Raw genomic sequence first — 25,800 nt, forward strand, 5'->3', positions numbered from 1 at the left:
TGTGACCAGGTACACAACATGAAACATACACAACAATACACTGTGACCAGGTACACAACATGAAACATACACAACAATACACTGTGACCAGGTAACAACATGAAACATACACAACAATACACTGTGACCAGGTAACAACATGAAACATACACAACAATACACTGTGACCAGGTACACAACATGAAACATACACAACAATACACTGTGACCAGGTACACAACATGAAACATACACTGTGACCAGGTACACAACATGAAAGGACAACTCCTAATAACATATAGGCTCATTGACCAGGTACACAACATGAAAGGACAACTCCTTATAACATGTAGGCTCATTGACCAGGTACACAACATGAAAGGACAACTCCTTATAACATGTAGGGTCATTGACCAGGTACACAACATGAAAGGACAACTCCTTATAACATGTAGGGTCATTGACCAGGTACACAACATGAAAGGACAACTCCTAATAACATGTAGGCTCATTGACCAGGTACACAACATGAAAGGACAACTCCTAATAACATGTAGGCTCATGTTCCTATATGACCCCAGCAGAACTCCTAGGATAGAGTGGAGACCAGAAGTATTATTGTAACAATTTAGGCATTTAGCAGACGCTCTTAATCATGAGCGATTTACATTAAGCAAGAACAAAAGCATGGCAATACATCACATACATAAAAAGTAGTTATCATGAACATAACGTAAGCTAAGACCGTAACCGTGGAATATCTATATAATGAAACTATTAACTATAAATACTATACTAATACTATACATACTGTATATTATATACTATAAAGTGCTATGACTACATAAAATGCAATTCTAGTGCTGTCTACGTAACATGCTACAAGTCTGTATAAAATGCTATCTAAGTCTACTACATAAAGTGCTATCTAAGGGGCTAGGGCAAGTGCTACGGGCCATGATGGAGTCTGAAAAGGTGGGTTTTCAGACTACGGCGGAAGATTGGGGAGTGAGGCTGCAGTTCTGATTGTAATGGGTAACACCCATTAACACCTTGTTGTGGTGCAGGTGGGTCACAGGGACTTTGACATGTGGAGTAACACCTTGTTGTGGTGCAGGTGGGTCACAGGGACTTTGACATGTGGAGTAACACCTTGTTGTGGTGCAGGTGGGTCACAGGGACTTTGACATGTGGAGTAACACCTTGTTGTGGTGCAGGTGGGTCACAGGGACTTTGACATGTGGAGTAACACCTTGTTGTGGTGCAGGTGGGTCACAGGGACTTTGACATGTGGAGTAACACCTTGTTGTGGTGCAGGTGGGTCACAGGGACTTTGACATGTGGAGTAACACCTTGTTGTGGTGCAGGTGGGTCACAGGGACTTTGACATGTGGAGTAACACCTTGTTGTGGTGCAGGTGGGTCACAGGGACTTTGACATGTGGAGTAACACCTTGTTGTGGTGCAGGTGGGTCACAGGGACTTTGACATGTGGAGTAACACCTTGTTGTGGTGCAGGTGGGTCACAGGGACTTTGACATGTGGAGTAACACCTTGTTGTGGTGCAGGTGGGTCACAGGGACTTTGACATGTGGAGTAACACCTTGTTGTGGTGCAGGTGGGTCACAGGGACTTTGACATGTGGAGTAACACCTTGTTGTGGTGCAGGTGGGTCACAGGGACTTTGACATGTGGAGTAACACCTTGTTGTGGTGCAGGTGGGTCACAGGGACTTTGACATGTGGAGTAACACCTTGTTGTGGTGCAGGTGGGTCACAGGGACTTTGACATGTGGAGTAACACCTTGTTGTGGTGCAGGTGGGTCACAGGGACTTTGACATGTGGAGTAACACCTTGTTGTGGTGCAGGTGGGTCACAGTGACTTTGACATGTGGAGTAACACCTTGTTGTGGTGCAGGTGGGTCACAGGGACTTTGACGTGGAGAAGAGGCTCCGCCGGGACCTGAAGAGGACCCACGCTCTGCTGGTGGACGCCCAGCTGCTGATGTCCACCATAGACCAGCCGGGACAGAAGCAGCCCAACGGCAGCAAAGACCACATAGAGAGGCTGCACTTCCAGGTGACTCCACTGGACACTTCACCCAGGTTGGGGGAGGGGGGGGGGTATTTCACTGGACATTTCACTCAGGTTGGGGGGAGGGAGGGAGTATTTCACTGGACATTTCACCCAGGTTGGGGGGAGGGAGGGAGTATTTCACTGGACATTTCACCCAGGTTGGGGGAGGGAGGGAGTATTTCACTGGACATTTCACCCAGGTTGGGGGAGGGAGGGAGTATTTCACTGGACATTTCACTCAGGTTGGGGGAGGGAGGGAGTATTTCACTGGACATTTCACCCAGGTTGGGGGAGGGAGTGAGTATTTCACTGGACATTTCACTCAGGTTGGGGGGAGGGAGGGAGCATTTCACTGGACATTTCACCCAGGTTGGGGGAGGGAGGGAGTATTTCACTGGACATTTCACTCAGGTTGGGGGAGGGAGGGAGTATTTCACTGGACATTTCACCCAGGTTGGGGGAGGGAAGGAGTATTTCACTGGACATTTCACTCAGGTTGGGGGAGGGAGGGAGTATTTCACTGGACATTTCACTCAGGTTGGGGGAGGGAGGGAGTATTTCCCGGTCCCCGGTTCGAAGGAAAATGCTTTTACAGATTATCCCCAGCTGATGGCTGCACAAGTAGCTTTTGATGTAACCATGCTTAAACAGATACATACAAAAACTGTCCCTTTACACAAAGAACCACATTTAAGTATGGGTCCGAAATAATACGATTGTAATTTGTGGATACAAGCGGCCGAAACAAGTTTTCTCAGACGGGTGGCCCGCCTCTCCCTTATAGATAGGGTGAGAAGTTCAGCCATTCGCGAGAGATCGAGAGTCAACCCGATGCTCCTTCGAAGTCTAGAGCTCTCTTCTGAAACTGTGGAAGATAAGATGATGGATGATGGATGATGGATGTTATCCAACGTATTCAAATCATCCATGCTGTCTGTCTCCACTATAGCTGGAGGAGAACGAGGCCAGGCGCACCGAGGCAGAGAACAACCAGAAGACCCTGGCTCAGGAGCTGGAGAACGCTCAGATAGAGCTGGAGAACATCTGCAAACAGAAGAGTCTGGTAAAGACCTGCTGACTCGGACTGTGGGGGAATCAATGTTGTTTTTGGACTAAATATCATAAGATTTCCGTCGACTAAATCTACAGTTGATTTGGTCGAACAAAATGTGTTTTGACAGGCCTTGATGCCGTCGTAATGAAATAATTTTCACTTGCTGCAAATAGCCTATCTACAAGCAGCGCGACACGTTGTGAGCTTGTAGATCGGCTATTTTCAGCATGCAACTAATTGTAAAATGACTTAAACTGGATCTCTTGTCCACTAGTCCCTTCCTAACATTTTAGTCTAGTTTGTTGATACTGAATTGTCAGTATATTTAGTCTTAGTTTTAGTCATCATAGCCTAGTTTTTATTTAGTTTCCATTTAGTTTTCCTCAGTGAATTAAGGTAGTCGACGGACATTTTTCGTCTTAGCTTTAGTCGACGAAATCCACACTGGTGGGGGAGGGAATTTATGGGTGGGTTGTTGTAAATCAAAAAAGTGAAGTCACATGTTATAGTGACTCAAGTACTGTACTACCATACAGTGTTGGGTGAGTATGTAGATCTTCAGGTGTCCCTGTGCAGCCATACATCACATGAAAAGATGTTAAATACTGTAGATGGTAAAACAGATGTAAAAGTGTGTTCCTGCTCATGCAGGTGGATGAACAGTTAAACCACCTCCAGCATGAGAAGACGGACCTGCTGAAGAGACTGGAGGAGGACCAGGAGGACCTCAATGAGCTGATGAAGAAACACAAGGCCCTGATCGCACAGGTACTGAGTTCAGACCCTCACACTGCATTGTTCTCTGAAACACAAGGCCCTGATCGCACAGGTACCGAGTTCAAACCCTAACACTTCTAGGTTCTCTGAAACACAAGGCCCTCATCGCACAGGTACTGAGTTCAGACCTTCAACACTTCTGGTTCTCTGAAACACAAGGCCCTGATCGCACAGGTACTGAGTTCAGACCCTCACACTGGTTCTCTGAAACACAAGGCCCTGATCGCACAGGTACCGAGTTCAGACCCTCACACTGGTTCTCTGAAACACAAGGCCCTGATCGCACAGGTACTGAGTTCAGACCCTCACACTGGTTCTCTGAAACACAAGGCCCTGATCACACAGGTACTGAGTTCAGACCCTCACACTGCCTGGTTCTCTGAAACACATGGCCCTGATCGCACAGGTACTGAGTTCAGACCCTCACACTGCCTGGTTCTCTGAAACACAAGGCCCTGATCGCACAGGTACTGAGTTCAGACCATCACACTGCCTGGTTCTCTGAAACACAAGGCCCTGATCGCACAGGTACTGAGTTCAGACCCTCAACACTTCTAGGTTCTCTGAAACACAAGGCCCTGATCGCACAGGTACTGAGTTCAAACCCTCACACTTCTAGGTTCTGTGAAACACAAGGCCCTCATCGCACAGGTACTGAGTTCAGACCCTCAAACTTCTAGGTTCTGTGAAACACAAGGCCCTCATCGCACAGGTACTGAGTTCAGACCCTCAAACTTCTAGGTTCTCTGAAACACAAGGCCCTGATCGCACAGGTACTGAGTTCAGACCCTCAACACTTCTAGGTTCTCTGAAACACAAGGCCCTGATCGCACAGGTACTGAGTTCAGACCATCACACTGCATAGTTCTCTGAAACACAAGGCGGTACTGAGTTCAAACCATCACACTGCATTGTTCTCTGAAACACAAGGCGGTACTGAGTTCAAACCATCACACTGCATTGTTCTCTGAAACACAAGGCGGTACTGAGTTCAAACCATCACACTGCATTGTTCTCTGAAACACAAGGCGGTACTGAGTTCAAACCATCACACTGCCTGGTTCTCTGAAACACAAGGCCCTGATCGCACAGGTACTGAGTTCAAACCCTCAGCACTTCTGGTTCTCTGAAACACAAGGCCCTGATCGCACAGGTACTGAGTTCAGACCCTCACACTGCATAGTTCTCTGCAGCAAATTTCTATCTTTTAGTTTTAGTCGTGGTCTCTTGAAACGTTTTCATTTAGTTTTAAGTCACATTTTAGTCACCCGGAATGTTTTAGTGTTTAGTCTAGTTTTAGTCGACTAAATACAGTTGATTTAGTCGACTAAAATGTATTTTGGCGGGCCTTGATGCCGTCATAATGACTGTTTTTACACATGGTGAAAATAGCAGATCTACAAGCTCACAAGCTCAAGCTCATAACGCGTCGCAGCGCGACGCGTTGTGTGATCTGCTAGTTTTCTGCTAGTTTATTTAGTTTTAGTCACATTTGAGTCACATGGAATGTTTTAGTGTTAGTCTAGTTTTAGTCGAGTAAATGTCATAAGATTTTAGTCGACTAAATCTACAGGTGATTTAGTCGACTAAAATGTATTTTGTGGGCGTTGATGCCATCGTAATGACTGATTTTACACTTGCTGACTGATTTTACACTTGCTGAAAATAGCAGATCTACAAGCTCACAACGTTGTGAGCTTGTAGATCTGCTATTTTCAGCATGCAACCAAGTGTAAAACAGTGTTGATTTTGGCAGAACATTTTAGTTTTAGTCATAGTCTCTTGAATAGTTTTCATTTAATTTTAGTCACCTGGAATGTCTTAGTGTTAGTCTAGTTTTAGTCGACTAAATGTCATAAGATTTTAGTCGACTAAATCTACAGTTGATTTAGTCGACTAAACTGTATTTGGGCGGGTAATGTAATGATGTAATGTCGTTGTGATCTTGTAGATCTGCTATTTTCAGCATGCAACCAAGTGTAAAATGACTCATACTGGATCTCTTGTCCACTAGACATTTTAGTCTAGTTTTTATTTGTTGACAAACTTATATATTTAGCCTTAGTTTTAGTCATCATGGCTTAGTTTTCATTTAGTTTCCATTTAGTTTTTGTCAGTGAAAAAAGGTAGTCGACGAACACTTTTAGACATAGTTTTAGTCGACAAAATCAGCACTGCTTGAAACTCTTGTCACAGTTTACAGTGTGGTTTCTCCAGTGTGGAGACGCATGTGTGCCTTAAGACTACACAAGTGAGTGTACCTCTCGTCACACTGCTTACAGTGGTATGGTTTTTCTCCAGTGTGGAGACGCAGGTGTATCTTTAGTGTATATAACCGACCGAAACTCTTCTCACACTGTGTACAGTGGTATGGTTTCTCTCCAGTGTGGAGACGCAGGTGTATCTTTAGTGTATATAACCGACCGAAACTCTTCTCACACTGTGTACAGTGGTATGGTTTTTCTCCAGTGTGGAGACGCAGGTGTATCTTTAGCGTATATAACCGACCGAAACTCTTCTCACACTGTGTACAGTGGTATGGTTTCTCTCCAGTGTGGAGACGCAGGTGTGACCGTAGGTGAGCCGATTGATTGAAGCTCTTGTCGCACTGTTTACAGCTGTATGGTTTCTCTCCAGTGTGGAGACGCTGGTGAGTCTGCAGGTATTCTAACCGGGCGAAACTCTTGTCACACTGTTTACAGTGGTACGTGTTTTCTCCAGTGTGGAGATTCCGGTGTGTCCTAAGAGTCGACGAGTGCCTGAAACGCTTGTCACAGTGTTTACAGTGGTATGGTTTTTCTCCGGTGTGGATACGCTGGTGTGACCGCAGTTGACGCAACTTACGGAAACTCTTGTCACACTGTTTACAGATGCGGGGTTTCTTTCCTGTGGGATTTCTCCTTTCTTCTCCTGCCAGAGCTATAAAGTTCTTGGTGATAAACTGTCGATGACTGTTAGATGTTGGTTCATCCGTTTCTCTTTGTTTCCTGCTGGTTACGGAGCAGTTTATTTGCCGACAGGCTGCTGAAGGGATCTGTTCATTCCTCGGCGTTTGGCAGTAGAGGTCGTTGTGGCTCCTCTTCTTCATGGGTTCACATGGCCGCTCGGAACAGGAGACCCGAGTCTGGGAACATTGCTGGGCCTCGCTCCTTCCTTCCATTATCAAATGGACCTGTGATGAGAGGAAGAATGTCTGGAGCTCTCTGGTGGAGCTGTTGCCCCCGCGACCCGACTACGGTTAAGCGGTTGAAGATGGAGATGTGATGAGAGTTCTATAGGTTCCTCTGTTGGGGTTGTAGGACAATAGTCTTTTATACTATAGCGCTCTCTCCCTCTTCTCTGTGTCTCTCTTCACTCCCTCACGCCGTGTCTCAGAAAACTCCTTCGGGATAAACCACCGTACTTCGCACTCAGATGAAGTGAACGTGTTATATGTTGATGTATGTACAGTAGGCTGACCAGGAGGTCTGACATCACACACAACATACAGTAAACAAACAGTTGCCGTGCAAGGCTGCAAGCCTACAAACAAATTCAGAAACGGGTCTCATGGTCGCAGCACACGTATTTCCTGTAGGCGGAGACGACATAGCTGCGGTGTAAGCTCACAGGTCTTCTACTACAGTGAACGGCAGAGTGACTGATGTTAGTCTGCTCAAACGTTACTCTTACCTGCTTTATATACCTTTACAAAGATGCCCAGAACATCAGGAAGAACCTGTGTATAGTTTATGGCTGCTCCAACAGTATAGTGGCAACATTCAACTTTGGAGAAAAACGGAATGTCAAAAAATACACGGCGGTGGCTATAGACCTGCAAGTTTACACCGCAGATTTTGCAAACACCCGCGCCCACTCTGTTTCTTTCAGGCGCCTTTCTGGTCAAAACAAGCTTTATTCCACGGCCCATAGCCGACGCTGTAATCGTGTTTATTTTTACTAGTCGGGAGCCATTAGAGAGAGCTCTTAGCAGAGGCGTATCTACAATAAGGCGAGGGCAGGCGTCCGCCTGTCCAAATCCATTTCTGGCCTGGCCAAAATCCATACAATGAGAAAAAAAGAGGACAAAAACAAGACCTGAGAACTATTAGTGGACAGCTGATTGGCCGTTGTGGTAGAGCGCGACCCTCAATCACCCATTGGAATGTAAATGCAAGCCTTTCAGCCTTTGTATCCTACTCGTCTGGCAGGTATATCTCTTTGAAAACCTTTAGTGCTACGATTGTGCGCGGGGAGACGACAATTAACACATCTTGCCTGGCCAAAATGTAATTCCTGGAAACGCCACTGGCCGTTAGTGCGCCTCAGTTATTGTGCGTATTGGTATAAGGTCTAAAGAATTTAGAACAGCAGTTCTAATAAACATCAGTTAGTAGCAGTACTTGCGCTCTCTGCCTGCGCCCAAGTAGGCCATGCATGGCCTACTTGTGTGCAAGGTGCACGTTGGCAGCTCGACAGAGTGCATTTCTAGTTATAATGATCATTATGATGATGTTGTGTCACTAACGTCCTCTCCCTGTGTCTGCGTCCAGTCCTCCAATGACATCAACCAGATCAGAGACCTTCAGGCGGAGCTGGAGGAGGTGAAGAAGCAGAGACAGAGTCTCCAGGAAGAGGTAACATGTCCTCACACTGTAGTGTGATACTCTAAACCAGGGGTTCTCTACGTTTTTGTCCGGGGACCCCCGGAAATGCTTTGGCAATGTCTCGGGACCCCCGCCCCGCCCCCTCCCGACCCCCAATATAAATTGACTGCTACAATAACCTTAAAACATTTTGGGCGGGAACCCCTTTTGATGTTTTAAGCATTGTTATAATTTAGCTATTGAAAAATAGCAGATCTACAAGTTCATAGCACGCCACCGAGTGGCGCGCTATGAACTTGTAGGTCTGCTATTTTTGAAAAATCGTAAAAATATATATATATATATTTTTTTGAAAATATTTTGGGGACCCCCCAAAATAATTTGGCAACCCCCCGAGGGGTCGCGACCATAGAGTATATATATAATAGAGACTGAACTGGCGCGAAGCTCCGCCCCCTCCGCTATTCATGTCAGTGGAAGTTGCTCAGTGGCGTTTTGAAGCACCCGGAAGACTGCCGGAAGTGAGATGTTTCCTCAATGTGGATGTGGTACAAGTTGCAACAACCTTTGCAGAGGGAACTATAGCATCGCATTTATTGCACTTTGCTCACTGCTCAGCCTCAGTCATTTCCCTCTCTGTTAACCACACTTTGGAGATCTGTGCGACATACTGTCCCAGTCCCACTCGCTCCACGGCGGTCGCTGAATGCACAGAACAGTGGGCGTATCCTCCCCGACCCCACTCACTCTGTAGGTTGGGTGACGTCACCCCAGTAACTTGGCTCTGCTTGCATGCATGCACAGACACAGCGGAGCTAAATGACGACTGATGAGATCCGTTTGGGGAACCGTTAATAAAAAAACGATGGAACCGGCTCCGGATCCGCAATGTCGGAACCGGGTCTGAAATGGACCCGGTTCCGAATCCCAACAATAGTTGAGAACCCCTGCTCTACACCAGGGGTTCTCTACGTTCTTCATGTCAAGGACCCCCAAATTGACACTCATTAGCCCGCGGACCATTTCATGTAATTTCTATCTCTGGGACCCCCAATTCATAATTAAAATCAATGTTGATTTAACTCTGAGAGTGTACAAATGGACCCGTTACATTGCCAATTCTCTCTCTCTCTCTCTCTCTCTCTCTCTCTCTCTCTCTCTCTCTCTCTCTCTCTCTCTCTCTCTCTCTCTCTCTCTCTCTCTCTCTCTCTCTCTCTCTCTCTCTCTCTCACCCCATGCAGCTCCAGAAGAATGTGTCCAGAGTGCAGTTCCTAGAGGCGTCCACTGTGGGGCGCAGTATCGTCAGTAAACAGGAGGCCCGTGTGTGTGACTTGGAGAACAAGCTGGAGTTCCAGAGAGGACAAGTGAAGAGGTTTGAGGTGAGTGGAGACGACAGTGTCCGGGGACCCGCAGGGGTCCTTGAGGGAGTTCCAGGGGGCCCCCAGCTAAATGATAGTTAGGAACCAAATGGACCCTTAGGAGTCTGTAACTCTGACAGTGTACAAATGGAACCAAATGGACACTAACAGGTCTTATCATCGTACATCATCATACAATCATCTCATTCCAGCCACTCAGAATTTGCGTCCTCACTTCTGTCTTCAATGTTTGGGTTTACCGTACGCAATGTGTGTGTTTACACAAACCCTCAAAACTGGCCATTCATTGTCAATGGCATTCAATGTTTGTGTTTACACAAACCCTCAAAGCTGGATATAGAGAGTATGCGCATGCTTAAAGTGAATGGCACATCGAGTGGCAAAGCAACATGCAAATTAATGGACAAATCACAGCCACCTCACGCATTAGATTAGAAGGACATGGTAACGCGCGAGGAGGAGGCCGTGACTTTTCAAATGTCACGTCTCACCTAGACACGCACGATCTGACCTGAACGTTGACCTGACGCTCAGGCTTCAATTTATCCTAGACAGGCTCTATTAACCCATTTTGGGCGGGAACCCCTTTTGGTGTTAGCATTATGTTATGCTTTAGCTATTGAAAAATAGCAGATCTACTGTAGGTCTGCTATTTTTGAAAAATTGTGAAAATGTGGCGCACATCTTTAAATATATTCTTTCACAGCAATCGCTTTTAACTAAAATCTTTGCTTCTGGGGGGGTCCCTGGAACAACATATTTTCAGATGGGGGTCGGCGGCCAATTACATATAATTTTGATGGTCCTTGACATGAAAAAAGTCAAAAAAGACATTTGTAGAATCGTTCCCAGGTCAAAATGGGTTAATAAGCTCAAATGGTAAAAACATTTCAGCCCTTGTATTACACAGAGGAAACCGGGTTCAGATCCGCAGTAGGAGAGGAAAGATATATTCATACCGAAGTGCAGATTTAATTTATTCTGCACTTTCTCTGTTTAGTCTCAGTGTTCACAATTTAGCAGAGGCTCTTAGGCCTGACGTCGAAATATTTCAGTTTTCAGTTTTCTGAAATACCTACGTATGTTTCTGTATCAGTGGTGCTCAATATTTCATGTCAAGGATTATATGTATTTTGCCGTGGACCCCCATCTGAAAATAATGTTGTTTCAGGGACCCCCCCCCAGAAGCAAAGATTTGAGTAAAAAACGTTCGCTCTGAAAGAATATAATATTCAAAGATTTGCGCCGCATTTTCACGATTCTTAAAAAATAGCAGACCTACAAGCTCGTAGCGCGCCACTCGGTGGCGCGCGATGAGCTTGTAGATCTGCTATTTTTCAATAGCTAAATTATAACATAATGTTTAAAACACCCAACAGGGGTTCCCGCCTAAGAATGGGTTAATCCAGAGCGATTTACAGTAAGCAAGGACAGAGAATACATTAAATACATACAAAATAGTCATCATGAATCATACGTAAGCTAAGAACCTAACAGTGGAATATCTATATAATGAAACTATACATTATATACTATAGAGTGCTATGTCTACATAAAAATGCTATTTAAGTTACAGTAAATAAATTGAGCCTTTGCATATACGCCTGTAAGGTCGTTGAGGTTAGGGAAAGTGCTACGGGCTAAAATAGAGTCTGAAGAGGTGGGTTTTCAGACTACGGTGGAATATTGGGAGTGAGGCTGCAGTTCTGATTGCTATAGTGGGAAGTGCATTCCATAGTTTTGGAGCCAGAAGGGAGAAGAGTTTGGGGCATTTTGTCCCGGGCCACACTGCGCAAAAAGCATGGAATAGGGATGTGTATATACTCAAAAAAAAAATGTTTTAAAAGTATTTTCTTTTTTCTTTTTTTACTCTGTCCCAAAAATTGAGGAGACACTGTGGAGGCACTGGGGGTCCATTGGGGAGACACTGTGGGGACACTGGGGAGGCTCTGTGGAGGCACTGGCGGGACACTGGCACTGGGGAGACACTGGGGAGGTACTGGGGAGGCACTGGGGGGGCACTGGGCAGACAGAGTTGGGACAGAGTAAAAAAAAAAAAAAAAAAAAAATGTTTTTTTTTTTTTTTTTTTTTTGGCGCCCCTCCCCCATGGCGCTTGAAGCCGCTGCTTCGTCGGCCTGTAGGAAGAACCGGGCCTGTGTATATTACAGCTAGGAAACTCCCGTTAAACTTTCCAACAAACTCCGGTAAACTCCCGAATTGTACCATCACACCTGTATATCACCGTATATTATATATGCCTGCTAAACTTGACTTTTACGGGCAAATCTAGTGCCCATAATTGCCCGTTAACTCCTCTTTTCTTTCCACTCAGTGCCCGTCATTTTTTAACCCATTTTGGGCGGTTATAATTTAGCAATTGAAAAATAGCAGATCTACAAGCTCATAGCGCGCCAGAAAACTGGAGGATTTAGAAGATTTTTAGCTATTGAAAAATAGCAGATCTACAAGCTATTGAAAAATAGCAGATCTACAAGCTCATAGCGCGCCACCGAGTGGCGCGCTACGAGCGGCGCGCTACGAGCTTGTAGGTCTGCTATTTTTGAAAAATCGTGAAAATATTTATTTCAGAAAACTGGAGGATTTAGAAGATTTTTTTTTTAAATGTCGAGGTCAGGCCTAAATGGTTCAAGCGAAGGTACTTCCAGCCTCCCTCCCTGCATGCGTCGGTTGGCTGATCTCCTCCTGAATCAATAAATTAAATATTGATTATATAATATTTCCCCCCCATGCAGGTGCTGGTGCTGCGGCTGCGGGACAGCGTGGTGCGTCTGGGAGAGGAGCTGGAGCAGTGTGCCCAGACGGAGGCCAGAGAGAGGGAGAACTCTGTGTACTACCAGCAGAGACTGCACGACATGAGGCACGAGATGGAGGAGCTCAGCCACCGCGAGCAGGACAGCAGCCGCAGGCGCATGGAGCTGGTACGAACACACACATGGGTTTATAAACGCATGGAGCTGGTACGAACACACACATGGGTTTATAAACGCATGGAGCTGGTACGAACACACACATGGGTTTATAAACGCATGGAGCTGGTACGAACACACACATGGGTTTATAAACGCATGGAGCTGGTACGAACACACACATGGGTTTATAAACGCATGGAGCTGGTACGAACACACACATGGGTTTATAAACGCATGGAGCTGGTACGAACACACACATGGGTTTATAAACGCATGGAGCTGGTATAAACACACACATGGGTTTATAAACGCATGGAGCTGGTACGAACACACACATGGGTTTATAAACGCATGGAGCTGGTACGAACACACACATGGGTTTATAAACGCATGGAGCTGGTATAAACACACACATGGGTTTATAAACGCATGGAGCTGGTATAAACACACACATGGGTTTATAAACGCATGGAGCTGGTACGAACACACACATGGGTTTATAAACGCATGGTGCTGGTACGAACACACACATGGGTTTATAAACGCATGGAGCTGGTACGAACACACACATGGGTTTATAAACGCATGGAGCTGGTACGAACACACACATGGGTTTATAAACGCATGGAGCTGGTACGAACACACACATGGGTTTATAAACGCATGGAGCTGGTACGAACACACACATGGGTTTATAAACGCATGGAGCTGGTACGAACACACACATGGGTTTATAAACGCATGGAGCTGGTACGAACACACACATGGGTTTATAAACGCATGGAGCTGGTACGAACACACACATGGGTTTATAACCGCATGGAGCTGGTACGAACACACACATGGGTTTATAAACGCATGGAGCTGGTACGAACACACACATGGGTTTATAAACGCATGGAGCTGGTACGAACACACACATGGGTTTATAAACGCATGGAGCTGGTACGAACACACACATGGGTTTATAAACGCATGGAGCTGGTACGAACACACACATGGGTTTATAAACGCATGGAGCTGGTACGAACACACACATGGGTTTATAAACGCATGGAGCTGGTACGAACACACACATGGGTTTATAAACGCATGGAGCTGGTACGAACACACACATGGGTTTATAAACGCATGGAGCTGGTACGAACACACACATGGGTTTATAAACGCATGGAGCTGGTACGAACACACACATGGGTTTATAAACGCATGGAGCTGGTACGAACACACACATGGGTTTATAAACGCATGGAGCTGGTACGAACACACACATGGGTTTATAAACGCATGGAGCTGGTACGAACACACACATGGGTTTATAAACGCATGGAGCTGGTACGAACACACACATGGGTTTATAAACGCATGGAGCTGGTACGAACACACACATGGGTTTATAAACGCATGGAGCTGGTACGAACACACACATGGGTTTATAAACGCATGGAGCTGGTACGAACACACACATGGGTTTATAAACGCATGGAGCTGGTACGAACACACACATGGGTTTATAAACGCATGGAGCTGGTACGAACACACACATGGGTTTATAAACGCATGGAGCTGGTACGAACACACACATGGGTTTATAACCCGTTTTGGACATTTAGACCTGAGGACGATTCTACAAATGTCTTCTAAATCCTTCTATATCAGTGGTTCTCAATATTTCATGTCAAAGACCCACAGAATTATCTGTATTTGGCCGCGGACCCCCATCTGAAAATATGATGTTCCAGGAACTCCTCAGAAGCAAAGATTTGAGTTAAAAAATAGCCTTCAATTGCCATTAATCAACGGCAATAGCGCTGAAAGGATTAACCACTAAATAAATAGCCGCCCTACAGTATAGCCTTATATACGACATATAGTGAACTATTTATTTTTGCTATTTTTGAATCTAATGGAATGCAAAATTTCATTGCATGAACTTTTATTTCATATCATCTCCCCCATATAGTACCGGTGAAAGGGTGATATTCACAAACATAAATATCAAACATGTCAGACGAGTCTATCGTCTACATTTCACCAGAAGGAAAATGCGTGTATATTGAATTAAGTCTGGCCAGAAGCAGCTGTGGGGATATCACTGCTCATACAAATGATTCTGAATGACCAGGGGATACGGATACGGACACATGCACACGTGCACACACACACACACACACACACACAGGTTCCCCACAATGTAGCCTATACTGCACCACTCTGTACTGTTGCCTGACCTCAGAGCCAAGGACAGAACTCAATTAAGCCACATTGTCATTGAAAGACACACACACACACACACGCACACACACACACACACACACACACACACACACACACACACACACACACACACACACACACACACACACACACACACACACACACACACACACACACACACACACACACACACACACACACACACACACACACACACACACACACACACACAAGCATGCACGCACGCTCGCACAGATATACCCTTTTTTAAGTACATAATGACACAGCTAAGCAGACACACCGCGCTCGTAAACAAAAACACCATCACACACACACACACACACATGTGCGCTCAGACATGTGTGTTCAGCCACCTCTCCTCCACTCCTCGCCGCCGTTCTCTGTGGTTGTGATTAATTCTCATTGTCTCCTCAAGGTTATGGACACACACACACACACACACACACACACACACACACACACACACACACACACACACACACACACACACACACACACACACACACACACACACACACACACACACACACACACACGGCGTGTCTCTATGACAACCATTACACCCCCACCTGTCTCCTCCACCAAAGCCAATAACTTTGAAAGCCTGGAAGCCGGCGTGTGTGTGTGCGTGTGTGTGCGTGTGCGTGCGTGCGTGCGTGCGTGGACCAAATGTCCCCACAAGTATAGTAGAAACGGACAAGGACCATTATCTGGTCCTCACAAGAGAAGTGTTTGTTTTGAAAAGCAAGCCCTAAAGGTATTCTTTCAACCATGAAAAAAAAGACGTTTAGAGATAGTTTTACGATTAGGAACAGATTCAGGTTGGGGTTATAGGTTTAGGATTAGACATTATAGAGCTTATAGATTTAAGAATTAGAGTTACAGTTGGCCATCGATATTGTCCTTTTCTTTTTGCTGAGGTTTGCGTGATCTGCGCAAAACCCCTTTTGGTGTTTTAAACATTATGTTATAATTTAGCTATTGAAAAATAGCAGATCTACAAGCTCATAGCGCGCCACCGAGTGGCGCGCTACGAGCTTGTAGGTCTGCTATTTTTGAAAAATCGTGAAAATATTTATTTCAGAAAACTGGAGGATTTAGAAGGATTTTTTTTAAATTTTGAGGTCAGGCCTAAATGGGTCAAATGATAAGGGACCATATCGGTGGCACCCAACTGTATGTCTGATTCAGTAGCACGCTGGTGTCACACACCGAAAAATTGCTGATCTAAAAGCTCACAATGCGTCGCGAACACAACGAGTTGTGAGCTTGTAGATCGGCTGTTTTTCCGGCGTTCATAAAATTGACGTCCTAAGATGTTGATGTCCTCACAAGTAGGTTATAATAACAGTAACACAAACAGTATACATAGCCAATGTATATAAACGGGATAAATAATTGGTTGAAATTAGGGGTGCACAATTTTGAATTTATGACTGATATCCGATTATTTGCAGGGTCATGACTCATATCTGCTGATACCGATTCTGATATTATACAGAGGACCACAATGGAAACAAGCCTAAGCCCCTAGGGGCTTGGCCCAAAGCCTGTTAATAACGTAATCAATCAATCAATATACTCTTCTTCCAAGTGTCTCACTACTTCAACTAGATAAAGTGCCCGTGCTTACACTTGTTGTGATCTTGTAGATCTGCAATTTTCAGCATTCAAACCAAGTGTAAAATGACTTATAATGGATCTCTGGTCCAGTAGTCCCTTCCTAACATGTCCCTTCATAACATGTCCCTTCATAACATGTCCCTTCCACATCTAGTTTTTATCTGTTGACGAAATTGTCAATACATTTAGTCTTAGTTTTATTCATCATAGCTTATAGTTTTCATTTAGTTTATCAGTGAAAAAAGGTAGTCGACGGACATTTTTCGTCTTAGTTTAGTCGACGAAAACATCACTGCCATAGAAAGACATGCCGTATTATTGATGAGGTGGAGTGGGAGGTAATTACTGGAGTCAAAAGGGAGAGTTATCTTTTAGACTAGAGTTTAATTACTGGCACTGCGGAGGTCGGGGGTGGGGGACGGGGGGGACGGGGGGGGGGGGGGTTGGGGGGAAGAAAGCCTGGGCGTTCGTTCGTTCTTGGCTCTGGCTCTACAGGCAACGTGTTTGTGTTTACCTCGTTGTCACTTTGCCTAAAAGCATCCTCTAATCCCAAACACAGTGACAATGAATCCATGAGTGCTAAAGCTGCAGTTGGTGAGATTTCTGTCTTAGCCCACTTAGACCTGGGAACGCATCTGTAGCAGATCTAAAATAGCAGATCTACAAGCTCGTAGCACGGCACCGAGTGCCGCGCTACGAGCTTGTAGATCGGCTATTTTTGAGAAAATCTTGAAAATGTGTGCAAATCTTTGAATATATAATTCTCACATCTTTGTTTAACTCAAATCTTTGCTTCTGGGTGGTCCCTGGAATAACATATTTTCAGATGGGGCTCCGTGGCCAAATAAACATGTTTGGGGGTCCTTGCCATGCAAAAGTTTGAGAACCACTGACATAGAAACATAGAACCACTGACATAGAAACATAGAACCACTGACATAGAAACATAGAACCACTGACATAGAAACATAGAACCACTGACATAGAAACATAGAACCACTGACATAGAACCATAGAACCACTGACATAGAAACATAGAACCACTGACATAGAAACATAGAACCACTGACATAGAAACATAGAACCACTGACATAGAAACATAGAACCACTGACATAGAAACATAGAACCACTGACATAGAAACATAGAACCACTGACATAGAAACATAGAACCACTGACATAGAAACATAGAACCACTGACATATAAACATAGAACCACTGACATAGAAACATAGAACCACTGACATAGAAACATAGAACCACTGACATAGAAACATAGAACCACTGACATAGAAACATAGAACCACTGACATAGAACCATAGAACCACTGACATAGAACCATAGAACCACTGACATAGAAACATAGAACCACTGACATAGAAACATAGAACCACTGACATAGAAACATAGAACCACTGACATAGAAACATAGAACCACTGACATAGAAACATAGAACCACTGACATAGAAACATAGAACCACTGACATAGAAACATAGAACCACTGACATAGAAACATAGAACCACTGACATAGAAACATAGAACCACTGACATAGAAACATAGAACCACTGACATAGAAACATTTACGTTTTTCAGGATTTTGTAGAATCAGGTCTCGGGTCTAAATGGGTTAGAATAACTTGGGTTTAGTGGCTGGCGGGGAAAAAAGTGCCAGACATTCTAACTGCTGACGGCAGCTGAAGACGGAAAGAAAGAAAGCCCCTTTGGACGGATATAGAGGAGATGATATACGGTATGACGCTTTATACAGGGGACAGACCTCCAAGGGTGGTCTATACAGGGGACAGACCTCCGACGGTGGTCTATACAGGGGACAGACCTCCGACGGTGGTCTATACAGGGGACAGACCTCCGACGGTGGTCTATACAGGGGACAGACCTCCGAGGGTGGTTTATACAGGGGACAGACCTCCAAGGGTGGTCTATACAGGGGACAGACCTCCAAGGGTGGTCTATACAGGGGACAGACCTCCGAGGGTGGTCTATATAGGGGACAGACCTCCAAGGGTACAGGTCTATACAGGGGACAGACCTCCAAGGGTGGTCTATACAGGGGACAGACCTCCAAGGGTACAGGTCTATACAGGGGACAGACCTCCAAGGGTGGTCTATACAGGGGACAGACCTCCAAGGGTGGTCTATACAGGGGACAGACCTCACACGGGGGTCTATACAGGGGACAGACCTCCGAGGGTGGTCTATACAGGGGACAGACCTCCAAGGGTGGTCTATATAGGGGACAGACCTCCGACGGTGCAGGTCTATACAGGGGACAGACCTCCGAGGGTGGTCTATACAGGGGACAGACCTCCGAGGGTGGTCTATACAGGGGACAGACCTCCGACTGTGCAGGTCTATACAGGGGACAGACCTCCGACGGTGCAGGTCTATACAGGGGACAGACCTCCAAGGGTGGTCTATACAGGGGACAGACCTCCAAGGGTGGTCTATACAGGGGACAGACCTCCAAGGGTGGTCTATACAGGGGACAGACCTCCAAGGGTGGTCTATACAGGGGACAGACCTCCAAGGGTGGTCTATATAGGGGACAGACCTCCAAGGGTGGTCTATATAGGGGACAGACCTCCAAGGGTGGTCTATACAGGGGACAGACCTCCGACGGTACAGGTCTATACAGGGGACAGACCTCCGACGGTACAGGTCTATACAGGGGACAGACCTCCGACGGTGCAGGTCTATACAGGGGACAGACCTCCGACGGTACAGGTCTATACAGGGGACAGACCTCCAAGGGTGGTCTATATAGGGGACAGGTGGTGATTATGTGGTCAGCGGTCTGCTCCGACTCCCCACACTCGCACGCTGCTGCGTCCGTCATGCAGGCCCCACTTGGTCATGGATGTTTTGAAACGTCCGACCCCTGCAGGTCGCAGGCGGTTCAGCATGGGGTCCATTGCCGGCGTGGCAGTTCCTCCCCTTCAATGCCGCCTCCCGGGTCCTGGATGAAACGATGGATGCGTGTCGGCCCGGCTGCTGCCAGCCATGCCTCTGTAGACAGGGTCCTCAGGGATGGACCTGAGCAGCTCTTGGGCCCTGTACACACATATCAGACGAACATGCTCTGTGGTTTGACCAAACACTGTTTGATTGCCCCCCTCTCCCCCCACCACACACAACTGTTTGGTCAAACCACGTGACTTCCATTGGAAAAGCATTGAGGCGGCCATGAAACACGGACAGCACAGAGCATGTTCGTCTGATATGTGTGTACAGGGCCTTGTGCCGCCATGTTGTACGGGTGGCGGGACTTGAGTCCATTTTAGAGGCAGTTCTGCTGTGGTGGGTGTTGTGCAGGATATGCCAGTCGTGTATTCAGGCTTTCCTTGCTAAGGCTATAGGGTAGCAGCCTCTCGTCGGAGGCCGGCCGGGGCAATTCCTGCTAGTAATTTGAGGTCCGGGATGACGCACAATACGCACATGACGTCCTTCCACCTCCATGAACGTGCTGCAGTTCCACTTTTCGCCAGTAGGTAGTGGCAGCTTCAAGTGTAGGATATATATAGCCTTACTGGGGGCTTTGGGGCTTGAACCATAGAGTATATAAAAGGATAGAGACTGAACTGGTGCGAAGCTCCGCCCTCCCAGCTATTCATGTCAGTGGAAGTTGCTCAGTGGCGTTTTGAAGCACCCGGAAGACTGCCGGAAGTACCGTCTCAGAACGTCTACTTCCGCATTTGACCACCACATTTTGGTGGTCAAATGCGGAAGTGCAACCGAGCGCTCAATGTTAAAGCCCAGCTGCACGGGGTTTCCCGGTCATGAATCCACGGGTCCGCCTGTAGTCCCTCCTCCTACCACTAGGGCCCAGAGCTTCAACGTTGAATAGCCTCACTGGCCCCTTGGGTTGAACACAGTCCAACACTGATGAGGATTTAACTCTTTTGCTTACAGGAAATGCAGGTGGAGGAGCTCAGTGCCGTCAGGCAGACATTACAAGCCGATCTGGAGACGTCCATCCGTCGCATCGTTGATCTGCAAGCTGCCCTGGAGGAAGTGGAGTCGAGTGATGAGAGTGACTCTGAGAGGTAATTGACCAATTTATATATGGATATCATTATGCCTCTTTCTAATTAGACGGAACCGTGCAGCCGCACACAGAGTAGCTTAATGACATTAAGTTACATCGGAGCTAGCAGGTGAATGTTCATTTCTTCCCCCTTTCGTGATACTTTCCAACCGAGCGCCTCAACCCAGTGATGTGCGTATACTCTAGTAGTTGTTGTATCTTTTTAATTAGATGGAAATATGCCTCTTTCTAAGTAGACCTTAATATGGAGGAGATGCCTCTTCTAATTAGACCAGTGGTTTTCATTACTTCATTTACGAGAGGTCTACACAATTAGAGAATGTAGACGAATTGCTATTTTGATCAACGTTTGCCAAAAGCAAGGAATTGTAGACAAAATCTTATCTAACGACAACAAAATATTCTTTAGTTTTTGGGTCTGAGAGGCTAAATGTCAACAAACGGTGGTCCGTGGCTCAAATACCCATTCAATAATGGGCCTTGAAATGAATAGGGTTGAAAACCACGGAGGGGCGCCGTCTCTACGGAACCTGAGCCGCGAGTTCTCTACCGAACCTGAGCCACGCGGCGAGCGGCCCGCGAGTTCTCTATGGATCTCTGGGCCACTCTATTTTATACAGGGTTTTTTGTATGTTTAACCCCTTCCTTCCTTCTTCGTGTGCTCTTCAATGCAGCGTTCAGACTGCTGTGGAGTCCATTACTAAACGGAAGGAACTGTAAGACACTGTGATGGATGTGTGCGTGTGTGTGTGTGTGTGTGTGTGTGTGTGTGTGTGTGTGTGTGTGTGTGTGTGTGTGTGTGTGTGAACTTCTGTTCCTAAAGGAGCATAGCAGCTTTTTATTCCCCCACATGTGGGCGTTTACTTTGTCAATCGGACCTTGATAGGGATTTAATTCCTCAAAAGGCTGTTTTCTTCTTTCTTCATTAATCATTATTGAGATTATCGCACATTCGTGATTGTTCACTGAAAATCACACAAAAAGCAATATTGTCAAAAGATGTTAATCTGGACTGGTCTCGCTTAGATTTGGGTATCATTCATGTATGATGCCGATGTATCTCAATAAAGAATTGAAATTGAAATTCTTTCAAAGTAAGAGTGACAAAGAATGTAAAAAAGAAAGCTGATAATCAGATCTTTATGCTCCTTTAGCTCCTTCTGGCTTGGTGTTGAGTCTGTATGTTAAAATGTTATCATCAACTTCATTAGAGGGGAATACCACTCATTTTCAACATTGAACTAAGTCATCAATATACCTTATAGTAGTTGTGTGGAAAGAATTCTAGACATCTAGAATTCTAGGCTAAACAGAATGGGGGGGGGGGGGGGGCTTTTATTTTTTATATTATTTCCACACAACAACTCTAAGGTAATGACATAGTTCAATGTTGAAAAATGAGTGATATTCCCCTTTAATAACAAAGAAACTCACATGCCAGTGCAATGAGGTTTGACGTGAACTCATTTTTTTGACCATGCAGAGAAGTGAAGTGAAGAAGCTTTAGATGCTTTAGAATGCATGGCTACTAACTGTCCATTGGTCATCATTGATGGACGGACCATGTGGGGTCAACTGAGTGACCCCTGGCTGTCTGTCTGTCTGTCTGTCACTGCTGGACACCTTGAGCTCTCTACACTTAATGCTTCACTGTCCTTGAACTGAGTCTGTCTGTCTGTCTGACGGCTGGATGATGCTGTCATGTCAACCCATCAGGTTGATGTGCATGACTGACCAAAAAACATCTACTGTACTGTTCTTTCAAGAGTCAAGACCCCCTTGCGCGTGCGTGCGTGCGTGCGTGCGTGCGTGCGTGCGTGCGTGCGTGCGTGCCTGCGTGCGTGCGTGCGTGCCTGCGTGCGTGCGTGCGTGCGTGCGTGGAATGCAGACACACTGGGTTCTTCACTCTTCACTCAAAGTTTATACAATGAAATAATACAAACAAGTACAATAACTCAACCCATTCACATTCACTGTAGTAGTACTGACTTGTACTGCAGTAGTACTGGTGTAAATCAACTGAAGTGTGCATGGTGTGACTGATGATCAGCTGATCACGACTTGGCGCTACTTTTTACTCGTCTGCCTGAACTCCAGCTCTGCAGCCTTGGCATCGTTGTACGGTACTGTGCACTGACTGGAGATGTGTGTTTCTTATTAAACCATTCTGGGCGGGAACCCCTTTTGGTGTTTTAAGCATTATGTTGTGCTTTAGCTATTGAAAAATAGCAGATCTACAAGCTCATAGCGCGGCACCGAGTGCCGCGCTACGAGCTTGTAGGTCTGCTATTTTTGAAAACTCGTGAAAATGTGGCGCAAATCTTTGAATATATATTCTTTCAGAGCGAATGTTTTTAACTCAAATCTTTGCTTCTGGGAGGTCCCTGGAACTATATTTTCAGTTGGGGGTCGGCGGCCAATTACATATAATATTGGGGTTCCTTGACATGAAAATGTTTGAGAACGACTGACATAGAAACATAGGTTTTTCAAGAAAACTGTCAGGATTTTTTTAAATTTCGACGTCAGGCCTAAATGTGTTAACGGCAGCCGTACTGTATACAGTACATTGTCCATCTAGAAGCTTTGCCCTCGGTGTCTCCGGATAATGGCTTGTTTTCTCCGGTGCCGTCGGGCAGCAGCTGTGATAAATGTTCTCATCAACACCAGCGTGCCATTGCTCCCTCCCAGGCACACAGAGACATCAAAGGCCCATATATGGGGCTTCCTTCATGAGGCACACAGAGACATCAAAGGCCCATATGGGGCTTCCTTCATGAGGCACACAGAGACATCAAAGGCCCATATATGGAGCTTCCTTCATGAGGCACACAGAGACATCAAAGGCCCATATATGGGGCTTCCTTCATGAGGCACACATAGACATCAAAGGCCCATATATGGGGCTTCCTTCATGAGGCACACAGAGACATCAAAGGCCCATATATGGGGCTTCCTTCATGAGGCACACAGACATCAAAGGCCCATATGGGGCTTCCTTCATGAGGCACACATAGACATCAAAGGCCCATATATGGGGCTTCCTTCATGAGGCACACATAGACATCAAAGGCCCATATATGGGGCTTCCTTCATGAGGCACACAGAGACATCAAAGGCCCATATATGGGGCTTCCTTCATGAGGCACACATAGACATCAAAGGCCCATATATGGGGCTTCCTTCATGAGGCACACAGAGACATCAAAGGCCCATATATGGGGCTTCCTTCATGAGGCACACAGAGACATCAAAGGCCCATATATGGGGCTTCCTTCATGAGGCACACAGAGACATCAAAGGCCCATATATGGGGCTTCCTTCATGAGGCACACAGAGACATCAAAGGCCCATATATGGGGCTTCCTTCATGAGGCACACAGAGACATCAAAGGCCCATATATGGGGCTTCCTTCATGAGGCACACAGAGACATCAAAGGCCCATATATGGGGCTTCCTTCATGAGCCCCTGACATTTTACCCATCTGTAAAAAAAAAAGAAAGAAAAAAAAGTGCCATCTCTCCAGACCATGAAAGAAATTGAATGTTTTGCCCCCATATATATATATATATATATATATATATATATATATATATATATATACACACCTATTTCTCCCAATAGGGGAAATTCAGTTTAAACCCAACCCAGCTGATCGTTGCCCAGCAGCAGAGCAGTTAGAGGTTAAAGTGTCTTGCTCAAGGACACTTCGACCATATTCGACAATTTTCCGGCCAGGCCTGCATGGCTGGAATCGTACCTAATGCAAGCATGGGACAACTGGGGACTGCGGTTCCCCATGCAGACTCTCAGCCTTCAGCTCTATGCCATGCACAACTGGGGACTGCGGTCCCCCATGCAGATTCTCAGCCTTCAGCTCTATGCCATGCACAACTGGGGACTGCGGTTCCCCATGCAGACTCTCAGCCTTCAGCTCTATGCCATGCACAACTGGGGACTGCGGTTCCCCATGCAGACTCTCAGCCTTCAGCTCTATGCCATGCACAACTGGGGACTGCGGTTCCCCATGCAGATTCTCAGCCTTCAGCTCTATGCCATGCACAACTGGGGACTGCGGTCCCCATGCAGACTCTCAGCCTTCAGCTCTATACCATGCACAACTGGGGACTGCGGTTCCCCATGCAGATTCTCAGCCTTCAGCTCTATGCCATGCACAACTGGGGACTGCGGTTCCCCATGCAGATTCTCAGCCTTCAGCTCTATGCCATGCACAACTGGGGACTGCGGTCCCCCATGCAGATTCTCAGCCTTCAGCTCTATACCATGCACAACTGGGGACTGCGGTTCCCCATGCAGATTCTCAGCCTTCAGCTCTATGCCATGCACAACTGGGGACTGCGGTTCCCCATGCAGATTCTCAGCCTTCAGCTCTATGCCATGCACAACTGGGGACTGCGGTTCCCCATGCAGATTCTCAGCCTTCAGCTCTATGCCATGCACAACTGGGGACTGCGGTCCCCCATGCAGATTCTCAGCCTTCAGCTCTATACCATGCACAACTGGGGACTGCGGTTCCCCATGCAGATTCTCAGCCTTCAGCTCTATGCCATGCACAACTGGGGACTGCGGTTCCCCATGCAGATTCTCAGCCTTCAGCTCTATGCCATGCACAACTGGGGACTGCGGTTCCCCATGCAGATTCTCAGCCTTCAGCTCTATGCCATGCACAACTGGGGACTGCGGTTCCCCATGCATTCATGGGACAACTGGGGACTGCGGTTCCCCCATGCATGCATGCAGGCAGACTCTCAGCCTTCAGCTCTATGCCATGCACAACTGGGGACTGCGGTTCCCCATGCAGATTCTCAGCCTTCAGCTCTATGCCATGCACAACTGGGGACTGCGGTTCCCCATGCAGATTCTCAGCCTTCAGCTCTATGCCATGCACAACTGGGGACTGCGGTTCCCCATGCATGCATGGGACAACTGGGGACTGCGGTTCCCCCATGCAAGCATGGGACAACTGGGGACTGCGGTTCCCCCATGCAAGCATGGGACAACTGGGGACTGCGGTTCCCCCATGCAAGCATGGGACAACTGGGGACTGCGGTTCCCCATGCAT

General features: G+C 46.4%; 1 protein-coding gene across 1 annotated transcript in view; it reads left to right on the forward strand.

Moving 5' to 3' along the window:
* The window catches only part of myo18b (myosin XVIIIB), a gene marked incomplete at its 3' end in the record, with an annotated part of 66,454 nt that overhangs the window by 32,177 nt on the left and 8,477 nt on the right, over window positions 1–25,800 (forward strand). Inside the window, exons 33-40 of the mRNA XM_079524697.1 lie at window positions 1,897–2,058; window positions 3,005–3,118; window positions 3,761–3,877; window positions 8,419–8,502; window positions 9,714–9,851; window positions 12,606–12,791; window positions 20,580–20,713; window positions 21,390–21,431. Coding sequence (XP_079380823.1) covers window positions 1,897–2,058; window positions 3,005–3,118; window positions 3,761–3,877; window positions 8,419–8,502; window positions 9,714–9,851; window positions 12,606–12,791; window positions 20,580–20,713; window positions 21,390–21,431 — 977 coding nt within the window. The remainder of the gene's footprint in view (window positions 1–1,896; window positions 2,059–3,004; window positions 3,119–3,760; window positions 3,878–8,418; window positions 8,503–9,713; window positions 9,852–12,605; window positions 12,792–20,579; window positions 20,714–21,389; window positions 21,432–25,800) is intronic.

This window comes from Electrona antarctica (assembly GCF_951216825.1).
Source record: "Electrona antarctica genome assembly, chromosome: 16".
Lineage (NCBI taxonomy): Eukaryota > Metazoa > Chordata > Actinopteri > Myctophiformes > Myctophidae > Electrona > Electrona antarctica.